Below are 17,618 nucleotides of genomic sequence, written 5' to 3'. Positions count from 1 at the left end.
ATTTAGTAATGCATTGTTCATCAACGTAGGCACAGGGCTTTTATATCAGTGTCTCTCTGGCAGCTCAATACAAACATTTATGTGACCCAGACTTACCTGTTCATCAGTGTGAGCCATAGCCTGTTTGATTACTGTCACACTGACTGCTCCGTACAAACATTCCTGGGACCCTGACTCCTGGTTCTGAAGTAGTCCCATTACTCGAGCTCTCCTCAGACAAGTCACTAAGGCTCCAAGGCGATGATCTGAAGAATCTAAAACATTGGAATATTATTTCATAAAAGAAGCCAATTCATATTTATTGATCAGTAATTGGTCTTAATTATTACAGTTCAGGGATGAGTAACAGTAAAAATGGCTGTCCTACCTTTACTGGTGTCCCTAGTCAGCTGTTGAACCATGTGGTAAAGGGTCTTCTTGCCATTCTTCAACAGCTTCGGGAGGATGTACTGTTGGAATATAACAGGTTTTAAACCATCCTGAACATACATCTATATATAATTTGAGTATTTTCTTGTCTCCAATGTGTACATCAGAGAAAGGCCTATATCTGGTGGGTATGGATAGTGTACCAACATTGTAATAATCCTTTCACATTTTCACCAACCAGAGTGATTAAGGAATGTTGTCAATACCTTAGCTACTATAAAGCCAAAACAACTATTTTTATACTATATACTATCATTATCATAATTCTACAGAAAAATGTCATGTCAATGTGTATTCAGATTTTAATTGAAGATTTATAAAAATATAATTTGAAATATTTTTTCTGTAAATAAAATGTTCAGACATTGAATGATAGTATACTGCTGTGTCAATACCTCCATGACATGGAGTTTGTGGAGTTTATGGCTTCCTGACAACACCTCTAGGACAGGGTCTACCCACAGGGTCAACCACTCGGCCTGGAGGTCGGCAGAATCCCTCATCTCCTCTTGGTGAGTCTCACATATCTTCTGATAAAGCTCACTGGCCTGTGGATATAAATTACTTAGATACACAAAATGCACTGAGAAATTTCAAACAGATTTTAATTTTGTCACAATAGTCTAAAAATACGGTATTTACATTACATGTTTTTTAAATTTCATTTTAAGTCATTTTTCAAACGATTGTGGTTGATTTTAAATGTGTAGTATAATTATCATTGTTATCTCTGAAAATTGATGATAAATAACGCATGGTATCAATATGTCTTCTAATGCCTATAACTTTATGAAATATTTCCATGTACATCCTTGAGCTTGTTTAATTATTTTCACTAACTATAATATATTGTATAATTTATCCTGTATACAAAAAATCCTAGAGGAATCATGGTGCCCACCATCTAATGATATCCTTTCAGGAATACCAATGATAAGGATTGTTTATCGACAGACAATGGATGAAGGGTGATTTGAATAGCCCACCATCTAATGATGTGCTGATGATGTGCTGATGATGTGCTAAAAACACAGAATTTAATATTCCTCATTTCCACTTACATAACAGGCTAATGTTTGCTCCTTCATTTGCTCCAGGACATCCCTAGGCATACTGGGTAAGACCGACAGGAAGTGGGTGGTGCCAACATATCCCACAATGCCACACAGACTACCGTACTTCCCTTTACATGACCAACTGATGTCCAGGATCAGAGTACGAGCAAGTTCCAGCAAGAAACTGTCCTGGCTTGGATCTGATTCAAAACAGATGAACATTTTACTGAGTTATACTTTATTTTCAAATTTGTTTCAGTCTGAAAAAAAAATCTCCAAACTTTATCCACGTAAACAGAGTGGTGTATGTACGATGCTATCGACGTCTTACCTGTCTGCTGGGCAAGAGCGTGAACTTTTAGTGAATTTGTAAATGTGTCTCTTGCATTTAACCGTATTGCCTGCAGAAGAAAATTCAATATATTATATATGTATTGGCAAAAACATACATTTAAATTCATGTTGATAACAGATTAAAATGTTTGATATAAAAGGCGTATGTAAAATAAATATTTTGTTTCTGGTATTGCTTAATTTGGTACATGACTTTTTTTGTATTGACTGATGTATTCCTGGAGAATCATAGAATTCAAAGTTTAGTCAATTAATAAAATCTGTCATTTTTTGATGCATTCCTTTTGTTTTTTATTTAGGTGTGATTTAGTTATCTTGTTTTTATACTGAGGTATACCATTATCTTACATCGACTGTGTCTTCCCAAGTGGCCCAAACATATTGTAGGATTTTCTGTAACGTGACCTCATCACCTTTCAACCTTGACCTCATGGTAGGAGTGACACAATCAGCCTTCAAACAGGCACTATCAAACAACAACAGGAGTCAAGTAAATTACAAGTAGACCCCCACAAAAAAACATGTCACTCATTTAACTTGGAGATACAGAAATGTAATATAATAATGATGTAGGGACCATTAGACAAATTTCAACATAACATAATATTTTAAGGCAAACACATTTCTGTCAAATAGTGACAAAAATCAAATCTATGTCTCTGATATGATAGTGACCGAGGTCGAAGTCACACTGACCCACTCTATAGACAGAGTGACAGAGGTCGTGTATCGACACTTGATACAAGCCACACTGACCCACTCTATCGACAGAGGGACAGAGGTCGTGTATCAATACTTGGTACAAGCCACACTGACCCACTCTATTGACAGAGTGACAGAGGTCGTGTATCAATACTTGGTACAAGCCACACTGACCCACTCTATTGACAGAGGGACAGAGGTCGTGTATCAACACTTGGTACAAGCCACACTGACCCACTCTATTGACAGAGGGACAGAGGTCGTGTATCAACACTTGGTACAAGTCACACAGACCCACTCTATTGACAGAGTGACAGAGGTCGTGTATCGATACTTGGTACAAGTCACACTGACCCACTCTATTGACAGAGTGACAGAGGTCGTGTATCAATACTTGGTACAAGTCACACTGACCCACTCTATTGACAGAGTGACAGAGGTCGTGTATCGATACTTGGTACAAGTCACACTGACCCACTCTATTGACAGAGTGACAGAGGTCGTGTATCGACACTTGGTACAAGTCCACACTGACCCACTCTATTGACAGAGTGACAGAGGTCGTGTATCAATACTTGGTACAAGTCACACTGACCCACTCTATTGACAGAGTGACAGAGGTCGTGTATCAACACTTGGTACAAGTCACACTGACCCACTCTACTGACAGAGTGACAGAGGTCGTGTATCGATACTTGGTACAAGTCACACTGACCCACTCTATTGACAGAGTGACAGAGGTCGTGTATCAATACTTGGTACAAGTCCACACTGACCCACTCTATTGACAGAGGTCGTGTATCAATACTTGGTACAAGTCACACTGACCCACTCTATTGACAGAGTGACAGAGGTCGTGTATCAATACTTGGTACAAGTCACACTGACCCACTCTACTGACAGAGTGACAGAGGTCGTGTATCAATACTTGATACAAGCCACACTGACCCACTCTATTGACAGAGTGATAGAGGTCGTGTATCAATACTTGGTACAAGTCACACTGACCCACTCTATTGACAGAGTGACAGAGGTCGTGTATCAATACTTGGTACAATCCACACTGTCCCACTCTATTGACAGAGTGATAGAGGTCGTGTATCGATACTTGGTACACACTACACTGGCCCACTCTATTGACAGTGATGGAGGTCGTGTATCAATACTTGGTACAAGTCACACTGACCCACTCTATTGACAGAGTGACAGAGGTCGTGTATCGATACTTGGTACAATCCACACTGTCCCACTCTATTGACAGAGTGATAGAGGTCGTGTATCGATACTTGGTACACGCTACACTGACCCACTCTATTGACAGTGATGGAGGTCGTGTATCAATACTTGGTACAAGTCATACTGTCCCACTCTATTGACAGAGTCACAGAGGTCGTGTATCGATACTTGGTACAAGTCACACTGACCCACTCTACTGACAGAATGACAGAGGTCGTGTATCAATACTTGGTACAAGTCACACTGACCCACTCTATTGACAGAGTGACAGAGGTCGTGTATCAATACTTGGTACAAGTCACACTGACCCACTCTATTGACAGAGTGACAGAGGTCGTGTATCAATACTTGGTACAAGTCCACACTGACCCACTCTATTGACAGAGTGACAGAGGTCGTGTATCAATACTTGGTACAAGCCACACTGACCCACTCTATTGACAGAGTGACAGAGGTCGTGTATCAATACTTGGTACAAGTCACACTGACCCACTCTATTGACAGAATGACAGAGGTCGTGTATCAATACTTGGTACAAGTCACACTGACCCACTCTACTGACAGAGTGACAGAGGTCGTGTATCAATACTTGGTACAAGCCACACTGACCCACTCTATTGACAGTGATGGAGGTCGTGTATCAATACTTGGTACAAGTCACACTGACCCACTCTATTGACAGAGGGACAGAGGTCGTGTATCAATACTTGGTACAAGTAACACTGACCCACTCTATTGACAGTGATGGAGGTCGTGTATCAATACTTGGTACAAGTCACACTGACCCACTCTATTGACAGAGTGATAGAGATTGTGTATCAATACTTGGTACAAGCCACACTGACCCACTCTATTGACAGAGTGACAGAGGGACAGAGGTCGTGTATCAATACTTGGTACAAGTCACACTGACCCACTCTATTGACAGAGTGACAGAGTCACAGAGGTCGTGTATCAATACTTGGTACAAGTCACACTGACCCACTCTATTGACAGAGGGACAGAGGTCGTGTATCAATACTTGGTACAAGTCACACTGACCCACTCTATTGACAAAGTGACAGAGTGACAGAGGTCATGTATCAATACTTGGTACAATCCACACTGTCCCACTCTACTGACAGAGTGACAGAGGTCGTGTATCGATACTTGGTACAAGCCACACTGACCCACTCTATTGACAGAGTGACAGAGGTCGTGTATCAATACTTGGTACAAGTCCACACTGACCCACTCTATTGACAGAGTGACAGAGGTCGTGTATCAATACTTGGTACAAGTCACACTGACCCACTCTACTGACAGAGTGACAGAGGTCGTGTATCAATACTTGGTACAAGCCACACTGACCCACTCTATTGACAGAGTGACAGAGGTCGTGTATCAATACTTGGTACAAGCCACACTGACCCACTCTATTGACAGAGTGACAGAGGTCGTGTATCAGTTATTATATTGATAATCTGGTTGTCAATGGATTACCAGGTAATATAGACTAGATTTAGTGTACCATAAAAAGCACCTGCACAAATTACACAGATGTGCCAATTACATGAGTTTTTATGATAAGTGTTGTCCTACCTGGCGCGGACCGTCCACAGACATATAGATTTGGCCAACAGCAGCTTGCTACCCTGTGTCCTCACACCTACAAGTAACAATACAATTACGTTTTTCAGCACCATAATTAAAATCGAAAATGTTTGCTATCATAAATATATAAATTACTTAAACTGCTATTTGGCATTTTTTTCTATAACATCTGGGTGACTCTACTACGGAATTGGGACCGAGGTCATGATGACATTCAAAGTGAGGCAGAATTCCACTGACCTTTCAAGGTCACAATATTGTTCATTGTGACATATTCATGACAAGTTTTCGTCAACAAATACCATCCAGGTTGCAAATGCTAATGAGAAATTTGAGGACAGTACAAAAATCTTGGTTATATAGCCACCAGTTATTTCTATTGGACAAAATCATTTGTTTTATCTCAGATGACTTCGAACATGGCTACTTATTCTGATTATTTAGATTCCATTTGTTTTCAATGGACATCCATACTTGTGATATAATACAAGACAGAGCTTACTGAGGATTTAACTGTATAAACTCATCTGGAAACACGTCCAGTAAGAGACAGGTGTTGTCTGAGAACTCATACAGAAGGTCAGCTGGATCAAGGTGTGCAAACAGGCCGTAACAGAGACAAAGATGACTGGCAGGGGTTAGAGTGTCCTGACACAGGTTATAAAGACCACACCTCTCTAACCAGGGGTACTGTTTGGCTGTAGTCTGGGGTTTCCTCAAAACAGTAGGCAATAACTAAAAAAAATAAATCAGTATATTGAAGAATTATGCTAAACTTTGACACAAATTTTGAAGGACTTCTGCTCCTTGAATGATTAATTTGAAAAAGGATCTAAACCTTTGTTTTTGATTACCTGGGTAACAATTTCCTGTGGGCAGATCAGTTTGAGCAGCAAGGCTAGATTCATACCACAACTTGTCTTACAGTCAAGCATAAAGTTATCTACAAAATAAAAAAACAACAACATGCTGAGCCTGTTCTGTGTTTCAGTGTACACCTTAATCAGGAAACACTGCTGTGAACCAGGCCTTTATATCAAGATATCAAGTGATATCATTCACAATTCAAGTGTTTAGATTTATACACTAATAAATTTCACAAGTGAATATTTTCGAAAACATTTGAAAATACAAAATACGAGAACTAAATTAAATAACTAATCAAAAATCTTAAAATGTGTTCGTTTGGAATTGTCATTGCATTTTATGATGCCATAGAAGTCTGTCGTCAGAAGTCCTGCCTAAATTTAATCATTCTGAAGCACTGTAATTATTTGCTACAGAGTTTTATTTTCTGTGTTTTTAAGTTATAAATAATTCATTGCAATATTCAAAAGTTTTCACTTGAAAAATCATGTATCCTTTATTCACTACTTACATTCATGGAAATGTTGATTACATTTTGCAGCAATCATGAAATCGAGAAACCATCAGATAAACTCTGTAATTTATAGTTTGGAAGCAAGATTAAGAGAGTAACACTAACAGTTAATATAACACCCCATTGGAAAACTTGGACTAACCTGATCTGAGTATTTCCATGTTTGATTCCATTAGTGAACTGGCATATCTCTGGAAACTTTCCTGTGATTCAGATTCAGCCAAAGTCTCCAGTAAAGTCATGTGACATTTCTGAAGCATTCTATTGGTTGTCTGTAGAGTTGCCAGGCAATTGTGCATCAATTCATTTTGTTTGACTGGAGACATGCTGCTACTGTAATGGGAATTATCCAAGGTTACCTACAGCAAACTTTTAATTTCTACTTTTTAAAATATTAACATAATATAGAAATTTACAGTCTGCTTCAAAGATTCAATGGAATACATGTCCTTTTTGCTTCAAAACTTTTTATGAAACCATGAAAATTTGAACTTTGAAGATTGAAAGTTTTCAGTACAAACTGTCGTAATAGACTGATACAGTAAGTTTTAAGTACAAACTGTCGTAATAGACTGATACAGTGAGTTTTAAGTACAAACTGTGGTAATAGACTGATACAGTAAGTTTTAAGTACAAACTGTCGTAATAGACTGATACAGTAAGTTTTAAGTACAAACTGTCGTAATAGACCGATACAGTGAGTTTTAAGTACAAACTGTCGTAATAGACTGATACAGTAAGTTTTAAGTACAAATTGTCGTAATAGACTGATACAGTAAGTTTTAAGTACAAACTGTCGTAATAGACTGATACAGTAAGTTTTAAGTACAAACTGTCATAATAGACTGATACAGTGAGTTTTAAGTACAAACTGTCGTAATAGACTGATACAGTAAGTTTTAAGTACAAACTGTCGTAATAGACTGATACAGTAAGTTTTAAGTACAAACTGTCAAAAAAGACAATATACAGTAAGTTTTAAGTATAAACTGTCGTAATAGACTGATACAGTGAGTTTTAAGTACAAACTGTCGTAATAGACTGATACAGTGAGTTTTAAGTACAAACTGTCGTAATAGACTGATACAGTGAGTTTTAAGTACAAACTGTCGTAATAGACTGATACAGTGAGTTTTAAGTACAAACTGTCGTAATAGACTGATACAGTGAGTTTTAAGTACAAACTGTCGTAATAGACTGATACAGTGAGTTTTAAGTACAAATTGTCGTAATAGACTGATACAGTGAGTTTTAAGTACAAACTGTCGTAATAGACTTATACAGTAATAGACTGATACAGTGAGTTTTAAGTACAAACTGTCGTAATAGACTGATACAGTGAGTTTTAAGTACAAACTGTTGTAATAGACTGATACAGTGAGTTTTAAGTACAAATTGTCGTAATAGACTGATACAGTAAGTTTTAAGTACAAACTGTCGTAATAGACTGATACAGTGAGTTTTAAGTACAAACTGTCGTAATAGACTGATACAGTGAGTTTTAAGTGCAAACTGTCGTAATAGACTGATACAGTGAGTTTTAAGTACAAACTGTCGTAATAGACTGATACAGTGAGTTTTAAGTACAAACTGTCGTAATAGACTGATACAGTGAGTTTTAAGTACAAACTGTCGTAATAGACTGATACAGTGAGTTTTAAGTACAAACTGTCGTAATAGACTGATACAGTGAGTTTTAAGTACAAACTGTCGTAATAGACTGATACAGTGAGTTTTAAGTACAAACTGTCGTAATAGACTGATACAGTGAGTTTTAAGTACAAATTGTCGTAATAGACTGATACAGTAAGTTTTAAGTACAAATTGTCGTAATAGACTGATACAGTAAGTTTTAAGTACAAACTGTCGTAATAGACTGATACAGTGAGTTTTAAGTACAAATTGTCGTAATAGACTGATACAGTAAGTTTTAAGTACAAACTGTCGTGCTGATGAAGGACTGAATAATACCTGAAAAGTTTGATGAACTGAGACAGAGTTTCACTCAGAAACATCACCACTGGAAGAGAAAAATATCATGTGCATTAATTTGGATGATCAGATTAACATTTTGTAAAAAAAATAATTCTTTCAAGCAATTAATCATAATAAGTGATTTCTTTAAAATCATCAGATGGAGTCTTGATTGTAGCTAGGGAACAGTCTGATAGCGGTTTGTGGAAGGCAGGAGTATATCAAGTACAGTATTTATACAGAATAATAGGATCCATAGATGTACATTATTTACCCAGGAGTATATCAAGTACAGTATTTATACAGAATAATAGGATCCATAGATGTACATTATTTACCATGTTCATCCTGTGGCATTATAACTAACAGCATTTGTACTGAACCACAATAGATCTGAGTGGGAATATTACCAGGCATTGGCTTATTGTTGAATAAATACGGTAATATGTTCTGACAATCTTCTGTCATATTTTTCTGTCAGGAATAATGTGCTAGAGGAACATGTTATAAACATTTACCAGTGTTCTTTATGATTCAACAAACTTACTTGGCAAACTTATTTGATGAAGACAATTTTCACCTACAAATAAAAAATTATAATTAAAAAGTCTTCAATCAATATGTTTATGCAAGATATCTGCAAGAACAAAAAAGAAACCACAATTGATGATAAAAATGAGACGTTTCAATATCTTCTATATAATCAGAAAAAAAAGAAATTTTCATTTCAATCATTTCTAGGAACATTGTTTACTGAGAAATCATACAAAAATGAGATAATGATATATTCGTTCTTGTGTTCACTAAACAGTTGCTATTTTCTGTTATATAGCCTGTCTTTTACTTTTTACATTTGTTAGAAATAAAACACATCTTCTATGATTTCTTATTTCCAATATAACAGGACAAATTAGTCAGTAATACTTTGTCACTTAATAATAGCACAGATAACAAGATCCACATGCTGAATTACAAAATATAATGCATCGATAGTATCCCTATAGCCTATCTAAAAACTTCCTAACACTAAACTCATGATGGTTTTTATTACAAAGATACCCACCAAAGCAATAACAGTTTAAGATTGAGAGACATCACAACCAAGCTTCAGACAGTTAGTGAGATGCTGACCTCCTAAGCTATGTTCTTACCCAGCTTGAAGTTCTCCATTAAACAAGACACCATGTCCACAACTGACCTCCAAAGATTTACACTTGTGTTAACTGTCCTCTGATAGGTAGATATTTTTGTCTGTACTTGTTCTGTTAAAACCTTCTCCACCCTGTCTCTGATACAGGGGGGATAATTCTGGAAAGTGCTACAAAAAACAGAAATGTTAGACAGAATTTTGATGTCAATCTTCAATATGTCACACTTTAAATTAAACATATAATCATGATATCTTTGAACAATATTCATTTACCAGTGCCCCTGATATACATGTTAAAGTGATAACATTTCAGTTTCTGCTCATTAATGATTCCATACCTGGCCAGTATCCGCTTGACTGGATGTTTGGGTTGACAGTTGAGGTAGATATTGACCAATACTTGTAATGGTATAGTAAGTTCGTCATCACCCAACTGTTCTTTTAAACTTACACACATCTGTTGTACAACAAGATAAAATGTTGATTATAAATAGATGTGTATCGTAATGTCGAATAATAACAATAAAAGACTAACTATAGAATCACAAAAACTAGAGGAACCTGTGTTCATCAATGTTTTTCAGCAAAAATAAAGGACATTTTACAACCACGTAACATGAAGTGTTCACAAGTACTTTCTCTCGTGGTTTATAGTTTTCAAACCAGTTTGTGGATGCAAACTTTCAAGATTAGACCATGCAACAATAATATAACAATAACACAAACAACAATATTGATTGTTCCAAAGATACCACAAAAGCAATGTAGGTTTATGCACAGAGAACGTTTTGAAATTATGTAAGATTGCATAACTTTTCCTAATAAAGAATATGTAAATTCATTTTAATTGCCAGGCCAACACATATAGGTACATAACAATATCAATTGTTGAGGACCTGGTAAAAAATTATCATTATCTAACAAATAGCATGGTTATCAGAAAGGATTTGAATTGTTCAAATGTTTGAAGGAAAACTTATAATGTAGTGTACTTTTGTGTCAAGAGAGACACAGAAGAAATACTCAATTGATGTTGTTCACTTACTTGTTTTAACAATGGTATTTGTTCTTTGACATCACTTTTCTCAAACAGTCGTCTCAATTCCAAAATAAAGTCGGCTTTTCCTATAACAAAGAAAAAAAGATATTATTGTTATCCGATTTGAGAATGTCATCTGTGTATATATGATAAGGCTAGTTAGAGAATGTCATCTGTGTATATACGATAGACTAGTTAGAGAATGTCATTTGTGTATATATGATAGACTACCTTGAGAATGTGTTTGGAAGATCAAAGCATAAAATGTCAGTGGATATTCGACTTGGTACAAAATTACAGGTTCAATGAAAAATGTGTCATACTACCAAACATTGAGTATGTTAACAAAGATATGTCAGACATTTTAAATAATATTCAACAACCACAGAGAAGCTTAATGCACATTCAACTTAATGCACATTCAAAGTAAATTTTGAATAAATAATGTACAAGTACCTGATATTTAGACACATAGTATATACACGATTAAAAATAAAACATCAAACATCTTAACATTCATTGATACATTGCTTTTCATAATTTAAAAAAGAAAATATTCATTTTCAGTTTTCATCTCCACAGTTGCCAGCATCTCTGGAAGTCAGATAAAAATATTAGCACTGACCTTTCTTTGCTGTTATAATATTAGGTCATGATCAACTCTAACATGAAAAGTTCAGAAGGCAACTCTGAGGATAAAAATGATCCCAACTCAGACACAAATATGTATAGACAAATCATAAAGTTCCTTGTTACCATACCAAGCACACCGTCCTGAGATATACAGGTTAATGGCATATAGCAGGTAAAAAAACACACGGAGGTGAATACATTTTAAAAATAAATTCATTCACTTTTCACCTGCCCATGGTTAAAATAATGTCAACTAGACTCATTGTGTGGTAGCTCTATATTGTGTGTATGGAATATAAAATTATAAATTAATTAACTTGACAACATATTTCTAAATTGTTTAAGTTTCCATATAAGTTGTATAATCTTGAAACGTCAGTTTGTGAATGGGAATTAATGGTTAGTTTATCTTTTTAAAGTTTATTTCTAACCATTCCATGATGTGTCCTAGTTGAGACGATATACATCCTCTGCGACTAGAGGGTGTTTTTCAGTAGGACTTCTCTCAAGTGAGAGGTTGTCCACAGCATTTTCAGTGAACACAAAATTTGTTACTATCCAAGTAGTTGGGTGTAAGATGAAGTACATCTAATTATAGCATCAATAAAGAACATGAAACAATAAATATAGTTGGTAACATTACAGTGTTTGATTTATCTTTAACAATACTATTGGGATAAACATGATCAATGATATCAACCCTCTGTTTTCTGGTGCTGATTCTGGATGTACTGGGCATATTCAACATCGAGATGTTCGTCAGCTACAAGAGCTGATCGCTGTGTAGATGGCGCCATATTATTAAAATACTTTATCAGCTTTCAAATGTCCAAGCTTGAACGACTTATGTATTCGGAACATTGTATCAACAGTCCAAACTTGTTACTTTTCTTGACGATCCACGTTCAACATGGAAGCTGCCATTTTTCAGGTCGGCAGTGAATAGATTGCGCAATCATCTCAGTCAGTAAAATAATGTAGATCATATTAAGGGAAAACAATTACATCCATATAAATATTAAAAAATATTTTATTTGAAATCAGTCAAAAAATATAAAAAATAAAGCTTATTTTTTTATTTTTAGCAATATTTCTTTTCGGGGCTAATGTTTATAAGGCAGAAAACAACTTCCGGTACGCTTGAACGTGCACTGCAACTTGCGTGTGTATTCAGTTGGAAAAGTTGTGCAGGGACACCACATTCCAACTTGGTGACAAGTCGTGGACTCAACGTAAGTTATTTATTCTGATAACTATAGCAAACTTGATTGTGACATGCTCCCGTCTCTCTCATGTTTAACTTTGCCTTAATGTTTGTTGTATACTAACTTTACCATGTCGATTTGACATTTGACAGAACTCGGCCGCCAGGCACGTGCATGTGATGGATGCCAGTATTGATGAACAGGTACTAGGCTAGGTCTGACAGCTACTAGGGGGTTGATAGCAAGTCATTTTACCTTCTAAAGCAAATGACAAATACTTGTTCTGATGCATTTACAAAACAAATTGATATATAATTGTTTGATTATCGCATGTATTGATATAGATGTAGGCACCGTAGATGTTCAGTATTTATTAGGACTTATAAGGAAATTACGTCAAGATATGTCTTGCTCAAGTTACTGTCTCCGGTTGAGTGCATCCGATATAGAGACATTAATTTTATTTTATTTCATTGGTTTATTACATGATAATTACACTTCAATTCGTTTGTTCGTTTGTTATTAAAAAACCTCAATATATATATTTAAAAAATCAACAACTTGTTTAAATTATGCAGCTTTATCACTGTCAAAAATCAAGTAGACCAAAAAAACCACCAACAACAAAACAAAACGACAAACAAAAGACAAGACAAACACTGCAAACCAAAGTTTGGTCAACATAGAGTCAATGGCAGCCAAGCCTTTTTGTAATGTTCAATTGTTGAGTGAAAGTACAAATTGTGTGTACATATACCTTGTTACCATTTTGAGTCACACTAGACTGACTGTCATGTTTAACCTGGAGTCATTGTACATGTTTACTTATCTTTGATTTTTCTTAAATTATAAGTCTGTTTGACCTGTTCAACGTCGAACCAATGGCTGCTCTCTGTTTGATGTTGAGTCAGTGGCTGTGCCTATGGCTGCTCTCTGATGTTGAGTCAGTGGCTGTGGCTATGGCTGCTCTCTGATGTTGAGTCAGTGACTGTGTCTATATATGGCTGCTCTCTGTTTGATGTTGAGTCAGTGGCTATGTCTATGGCTGCTCTCTGATGTTGAGTCAGTGGCTGTGTCTATGGCTGCTCTCTGATGTTGAGTCAGTGGCTGTTCCAATGGCTGCTCTCTGATTGATGTTGCGTCAGTGGCTGTGCCTATGGCTGCTCTCTGTTTGATGTTGAGTCAGTGGCTGTGCCTATGGCTGCTCTCTGTTTGATGTTGAGTCAGTGGCTGTGTCTATGGCTGCTCTCTGATGTTGAGTCAGTGGCTGTGCCAATGGCTGCTCTCTGTTTGATGTTGAGTCAGTGGCTGTGTCTATGGCTGCTCTCTGATGTTGAGTCAGTGGTTGTGCCTATGGCTGCTCTCTGATGTTGAGTCAGTGGCTGTGTCTATGGCTGCTCTCTGTTTGATGTTGAGTCAGTGGCTGTGTCTATGGCTGCTCTGTTTGATGTTGAGTCAGTGGCTGTGCCTATGGCTGCTCTCTGATTGATGTTGAGTCAGTGGCTGTGCCAATGGCTGCTCTCTGTTTGATGTTGAGTCAGTGGCTGTGCCTATGGCTGCTCTCTGATTGATGTTGAGTCAGTGGCTGTGCCAATGGCTGCTCTCTGATTGATGTTGAGTCAGTGGCTGTGCCTATGGCTGCTCTGTTTGATGTTGAGTCAGTGGCTGTGTCTATGGCTGCTCTCTGTTTGATGTTGAGTCATTGGCTGTGCCTATGGCTGCTCTCTGATTGATGTTGAGTCAGTGGCTGTGCCTATGGCTGCTCTCTGATTGATGTTGAGTCAGTGGCTGTGCCAATGGCTGCTCTCTGTTTGATGATGAGTCAGTGGCTGTGCCTATGGCTGCTCTGATTGATGTTGAGTCAGTGGCTGTGCCTATGGCTGCTCTCTGATGTTGAGTCAGTGGCTGTGCCAATGGCTGCTCTCTGTTTGATGTTGAGTCAGTGGCTGTGCCTATGGCTGCTCTGATTGATGTTGAGTCAGTGGCTGTGCCTATGGCTGCTCTGATTGATGTTGAGTCAGTGGCTGTGTCTATGGCTGCTCTCTGTTTGATGTTGAGTCAGTGGCTGTGCCAATGGCTGCTCTCTGATGTTGAGTCAGTGGCTCTGTCTATGGCTGCTCTGTTTGATGTTGAGTCAGTGGCTGTGCCTATGGCTGCTCTCTGATGTTGAGTCAGTGGCTGTGCCTATGGCTGCCCTGTTTGATGTTGAGTCAGTGGCTGTGTCTATGGCTGCTCTCTGATGTTGAGTCAGTGGCTATGCCTATGGCTGCTCTCTGATGTTGAGTCAGTGGCTGTGTCTATGGCTGCTCTCTGTTTGATGTTGAGTCAGTGGCTGTGCCTATGGCTGCTCTTTGATGTTGAGTCAGTGGCTGTGCCTATGGCTGCTCTCTGATGTTGAGTCAGTGGCTGTGTCTATGGCTGCTCTCTGATGTTGAGTCAGTGGCTGTGCCTATGGCTGCTCTCTGTGTGATGTTGAGTCAGTGGCTGTGTCTGTGGCTGCTCTGTTTGATGTTGAGTCAGTGGCTGTGTCTATGGCTGCTCTCTGATGTTGAGTCAGTGGCTGTGTCTATGGCTGCTCCGTTTGATGTTGAGTCAGTGGCTGTGTCTATGGCTGCTCTCTGTTTGATGTTGAGTCAGTGGCTGTGTCTATGGCTGCTCTCTGATGTTGAGTCAGTGGCTGTGCCTATGGCTGCTCTCTGATGTTGAGTCAGTGGCTGTGTCTATGGCTGCTCTCTGTTTGATGTTGAGTCAGTGGCTGTGCCTATGGCTGCTCTCTGATGTTGAGTCAGTGACTGTGTCTATGGCTGCTCTCTGATGTTGAGTCAGTGGCTGTGTCTATGGCTGCTCTCTGATGTTGAGTCAGTGGCTGTGTCTATGGCTGCTCTCTGTTTGATGTTGAGTCAGTGGCTGTGCCTATGGCTGCTCTCTGATGTTGAGTCAGTGACTGTGTCTATGGCTGCTCTCTGATGTTGAGTCAGTGGCTGTGTCTATGGCTGCTCTCTGATGTTGAGTCAGTGGCTGTGCCTATGGCTGCTCTGTTTGATGTTGAGTCAGTGGCTGTGTCTATGGCTGCTCTCTGATGTTGAGTCAGTGGCTGTGCCTATGGCTGCTCTCTGTTTGATGTTGAGTCAGTGGCTGTGTCTATGGCTGCTCTCTGATGTTGAGTCAGTGACTGTGTCTATGGCTGCTCTCTGTTTGATGTTGAGTCAGTGGCTGTGCCAATGGCTTCTCTTTGATGTTGAGTCAGTGGCTGTGTCTATGGCTGCTCTGTGTGATGTTGAGTCAGTGGCTGTGCCTATGGCTGCTCTGTTTGATGTTGTGTCAGTGGCTGTGCCTGTGGCTGCTCTGTTTGATGTTGAGTCAGTGGCTGTGCCTATGGCTGCTCTGTTTGATGTTGAGTCAGTGGCTGTGCCTATGGCTGCTCTCTGATGTTGAGTCAGTGGCTGTGTCTATGGCTGCTCTCTGTTTGATGTTGTGTCAGTGGCTGTGTCTATGGCTGCTCTCTGTTTGATGTTGTGTCAGTGGCTGTGTCTATGGCTGCTCTCTGATGTTGAGTCAGTGGCTGTGCCTATGGCTGCTCTCTGATGTTGAGTCAGTGGCTGTGCCTATGGCTGCTCTCTGATGTTGAGTCAGTGACTGTGTCTATGGCTGCTCTCTGATGTTGAGTCAGTGGCTGTGTCTATGGCTGCTCTCTGATGTTGAGTCAGTGGCTGTGTCTATGGCTGCTCTGTTTGATGTTGAGTCAGTGGCTGTGCCTATGGCTGCTCTCTGATGTTGAGTCAGTGGCTGTGTCTATGGCTGCTCTCTGTTTGATGTTGTGTCAGTGGCTGTGTCTATGGCTGCTCTCTGTTTGATGTTGTGTCAGTGGCTGTGTCTATGGCTGCTCTCTGATGTTGAGTCAGTGGCTGTGCCTATGGCTGCTCTCTGATGTTGAGTCAGTGGCTGTGCCTATGGCTGCTCTCTGATGTTGAGTCAGTGACTGTGTCTATGGCTGCTCTCTGATGTTGAGTCAGTGGCTGTGTCTATGGCTGCTCTCTGATGTTGAGTCAGTGGCTGTGTCTATGGCTGCTCTCTGTTTGATGTTGAGTCAGTGGCTGTGTCTATGGCTGCTCTCTGTTTGATGTTGTGTCAGTGGCTGTGTCTATGGCTGCTCTCTGATGTTGAGTCAGTGGCTGTGCCTATGGCTGCTCTCTGATGTTGAGTCAGTGGCTGTGTCTATGGCTGCTCTCTGTTTGATGTTGAGTCAGTGGCTGTGTCTATGGCTGCTCTCTGATGTTGAGTCAGTGGCTGTGCCGTTTGATATTGAGTTAGTGGCTGTGCCTATGGCTGCTCTCTGATGTTGAGTCAGTGGCTGTGTCTATGGCTGCTCTCTGATGTTGAGTCAGTGGCTGTGCCTATGGCTGCTCTCTGATGTTGAGTCAGTGGCTGTGTCTATGGCTGCTCTCTGTTTGATGTTGAGTCAGTGGCTGTGCCTATGGCTGCTCTGTTTGATGTTGAGTCAGTGACTGTGTCTATGGCTGCTCTCTGATGTTGAGTCAGTGGCTGTGCCTATGGCTGCTCTGTTTGATGTTGAGTCAGTGACTGTGCCTATGGCTGCTCTCTGATGTTGAGTCAGTGGCTGTGTCTATGGCTGCTCTGTTTGATGTTGAGTCAGTGGCTGTGCCAATGGCTTCTCTCTGTTTGACATTGAATCAGTGACTGTTCGATCTTTGTATAATATTCAGTCGATGGCTGATCTATGTTTGATGTCCAGTCAATGGCTGATCTTTGATTGATGTTGAATCAGTGGCTCACCTTAGTTCAGTGTTTGTTTAAACTTTCTAATATTTCTATAACAATATCCGTTAATGTTGAGTCAATGGTTGAT

General features: G+C 39.1%; 2 protein-coding genes across 2 annotated transcripts in view; one reads left to right on the top strand and one right to left on the bottom strand.

Moving 5' to 3' along the window:
- LOC117322779 (thyroid adenoma-associated protein homolog) overlaps nucleotides 1–12,476 on the bottom strand; it is a 119,942-nt gene extending 107,466 nt beyond the window's left edge. Inside the window, exons 1-15 of the mRNA XM_033877719.1 lie at nucleotides 12,247–12,476; nucleotides 10,920–10,999; nucleotides 10,213–10,331; nucleotides 9,876–10,042; nucleotides 9,272–9,304; nucleotides 8,722–8,770; nucleotides 6,893–7,083; nucleotides 6,224–6,312; nucleotides 5,872–6,104; nucleotides 2,187–2,304; nucleotides 1,816–1,885; nucleotides 1,491–1,684; nucleotides 825–977; nucleotides 368–449; nucleotides 97–254 (exon numbers count right to left, since the gene is read on the bottom strand). Of these exons, the coding sequence (XP_033733610.1) occupies nucleotides 97–254; nucleotides 368–449; nucleotides 825–977; nucleotides 1,491–1,684; nucleotides 1,816–1,885; nucleotides 2,187–2,304; nucleotides 5,872–6,104; nucleotides 6,224–6,312; nucleotides 6,893–7,083; nucleotides 8,722–8,770; nucleotides 9,272–9,304; nucleotides 9,876–10,042; nucleotides 10,213–10,331; nucleotides 10,920–10,999; nucleotides 12,247–12,343 (1,833 nt within the window). The 5' untranslated portion in view covers nucleotides 12,344–12,476. The remainder of the gene's footprint in view (nucleotides 1–96; nucleotides 255–367; nucleotides 450–824; nucleotides 978–1,490; nucleotides 1,685–1,815; nucleotides 1,886–2,186; nucleotides 2,305–5,871; nucleotides 6,105–6,223; nucleotides 6,313–6,892; nucleotides 7,084–8,721; nucleotides 8,771–9,271; nucleotides 9,305–9,875; nucleotides 10,043–10,212; nucleotides 10,332–10,919; nucleotides 11,000–12,246) is intronic.
- A 174-nt stretch (nucleotides 12,477–12,650) lies between these two features.
- LOC117322778 (pleckstrin homology domain-containing family H member 1-like) overlaps nucleotides 12,651–17,618 on the top strand; it is a 304,601-nt gene continuing 299,633 nt past the window's right edge. The window contains exon 1 of the mRNA XM_033877718.1: nucleotides 12,651–12,778. The gene's annotated coding sequence lies outside the window, so the exon portion shown is untranslated. The remainder of the gene's footprint in view (nucleotides 12,779–17,618) is intronic.

This window comes from Pecten maximus, chromosome 3 (assembly GCF_902652985.1).
Source record: "Pecten maximus chromosome 3, xPecMax1.1, whole genome shotgun sequence".
Taxonomy (NCBI): Eukaryota; Metazoa; Mollusca; class Bivalvia; order Pectinida; family Pectinidae; genus Pecten; species Pecten maximus.
This window is presented reverse-complemented; position numbering and strand designations above follow the sequence as displayed.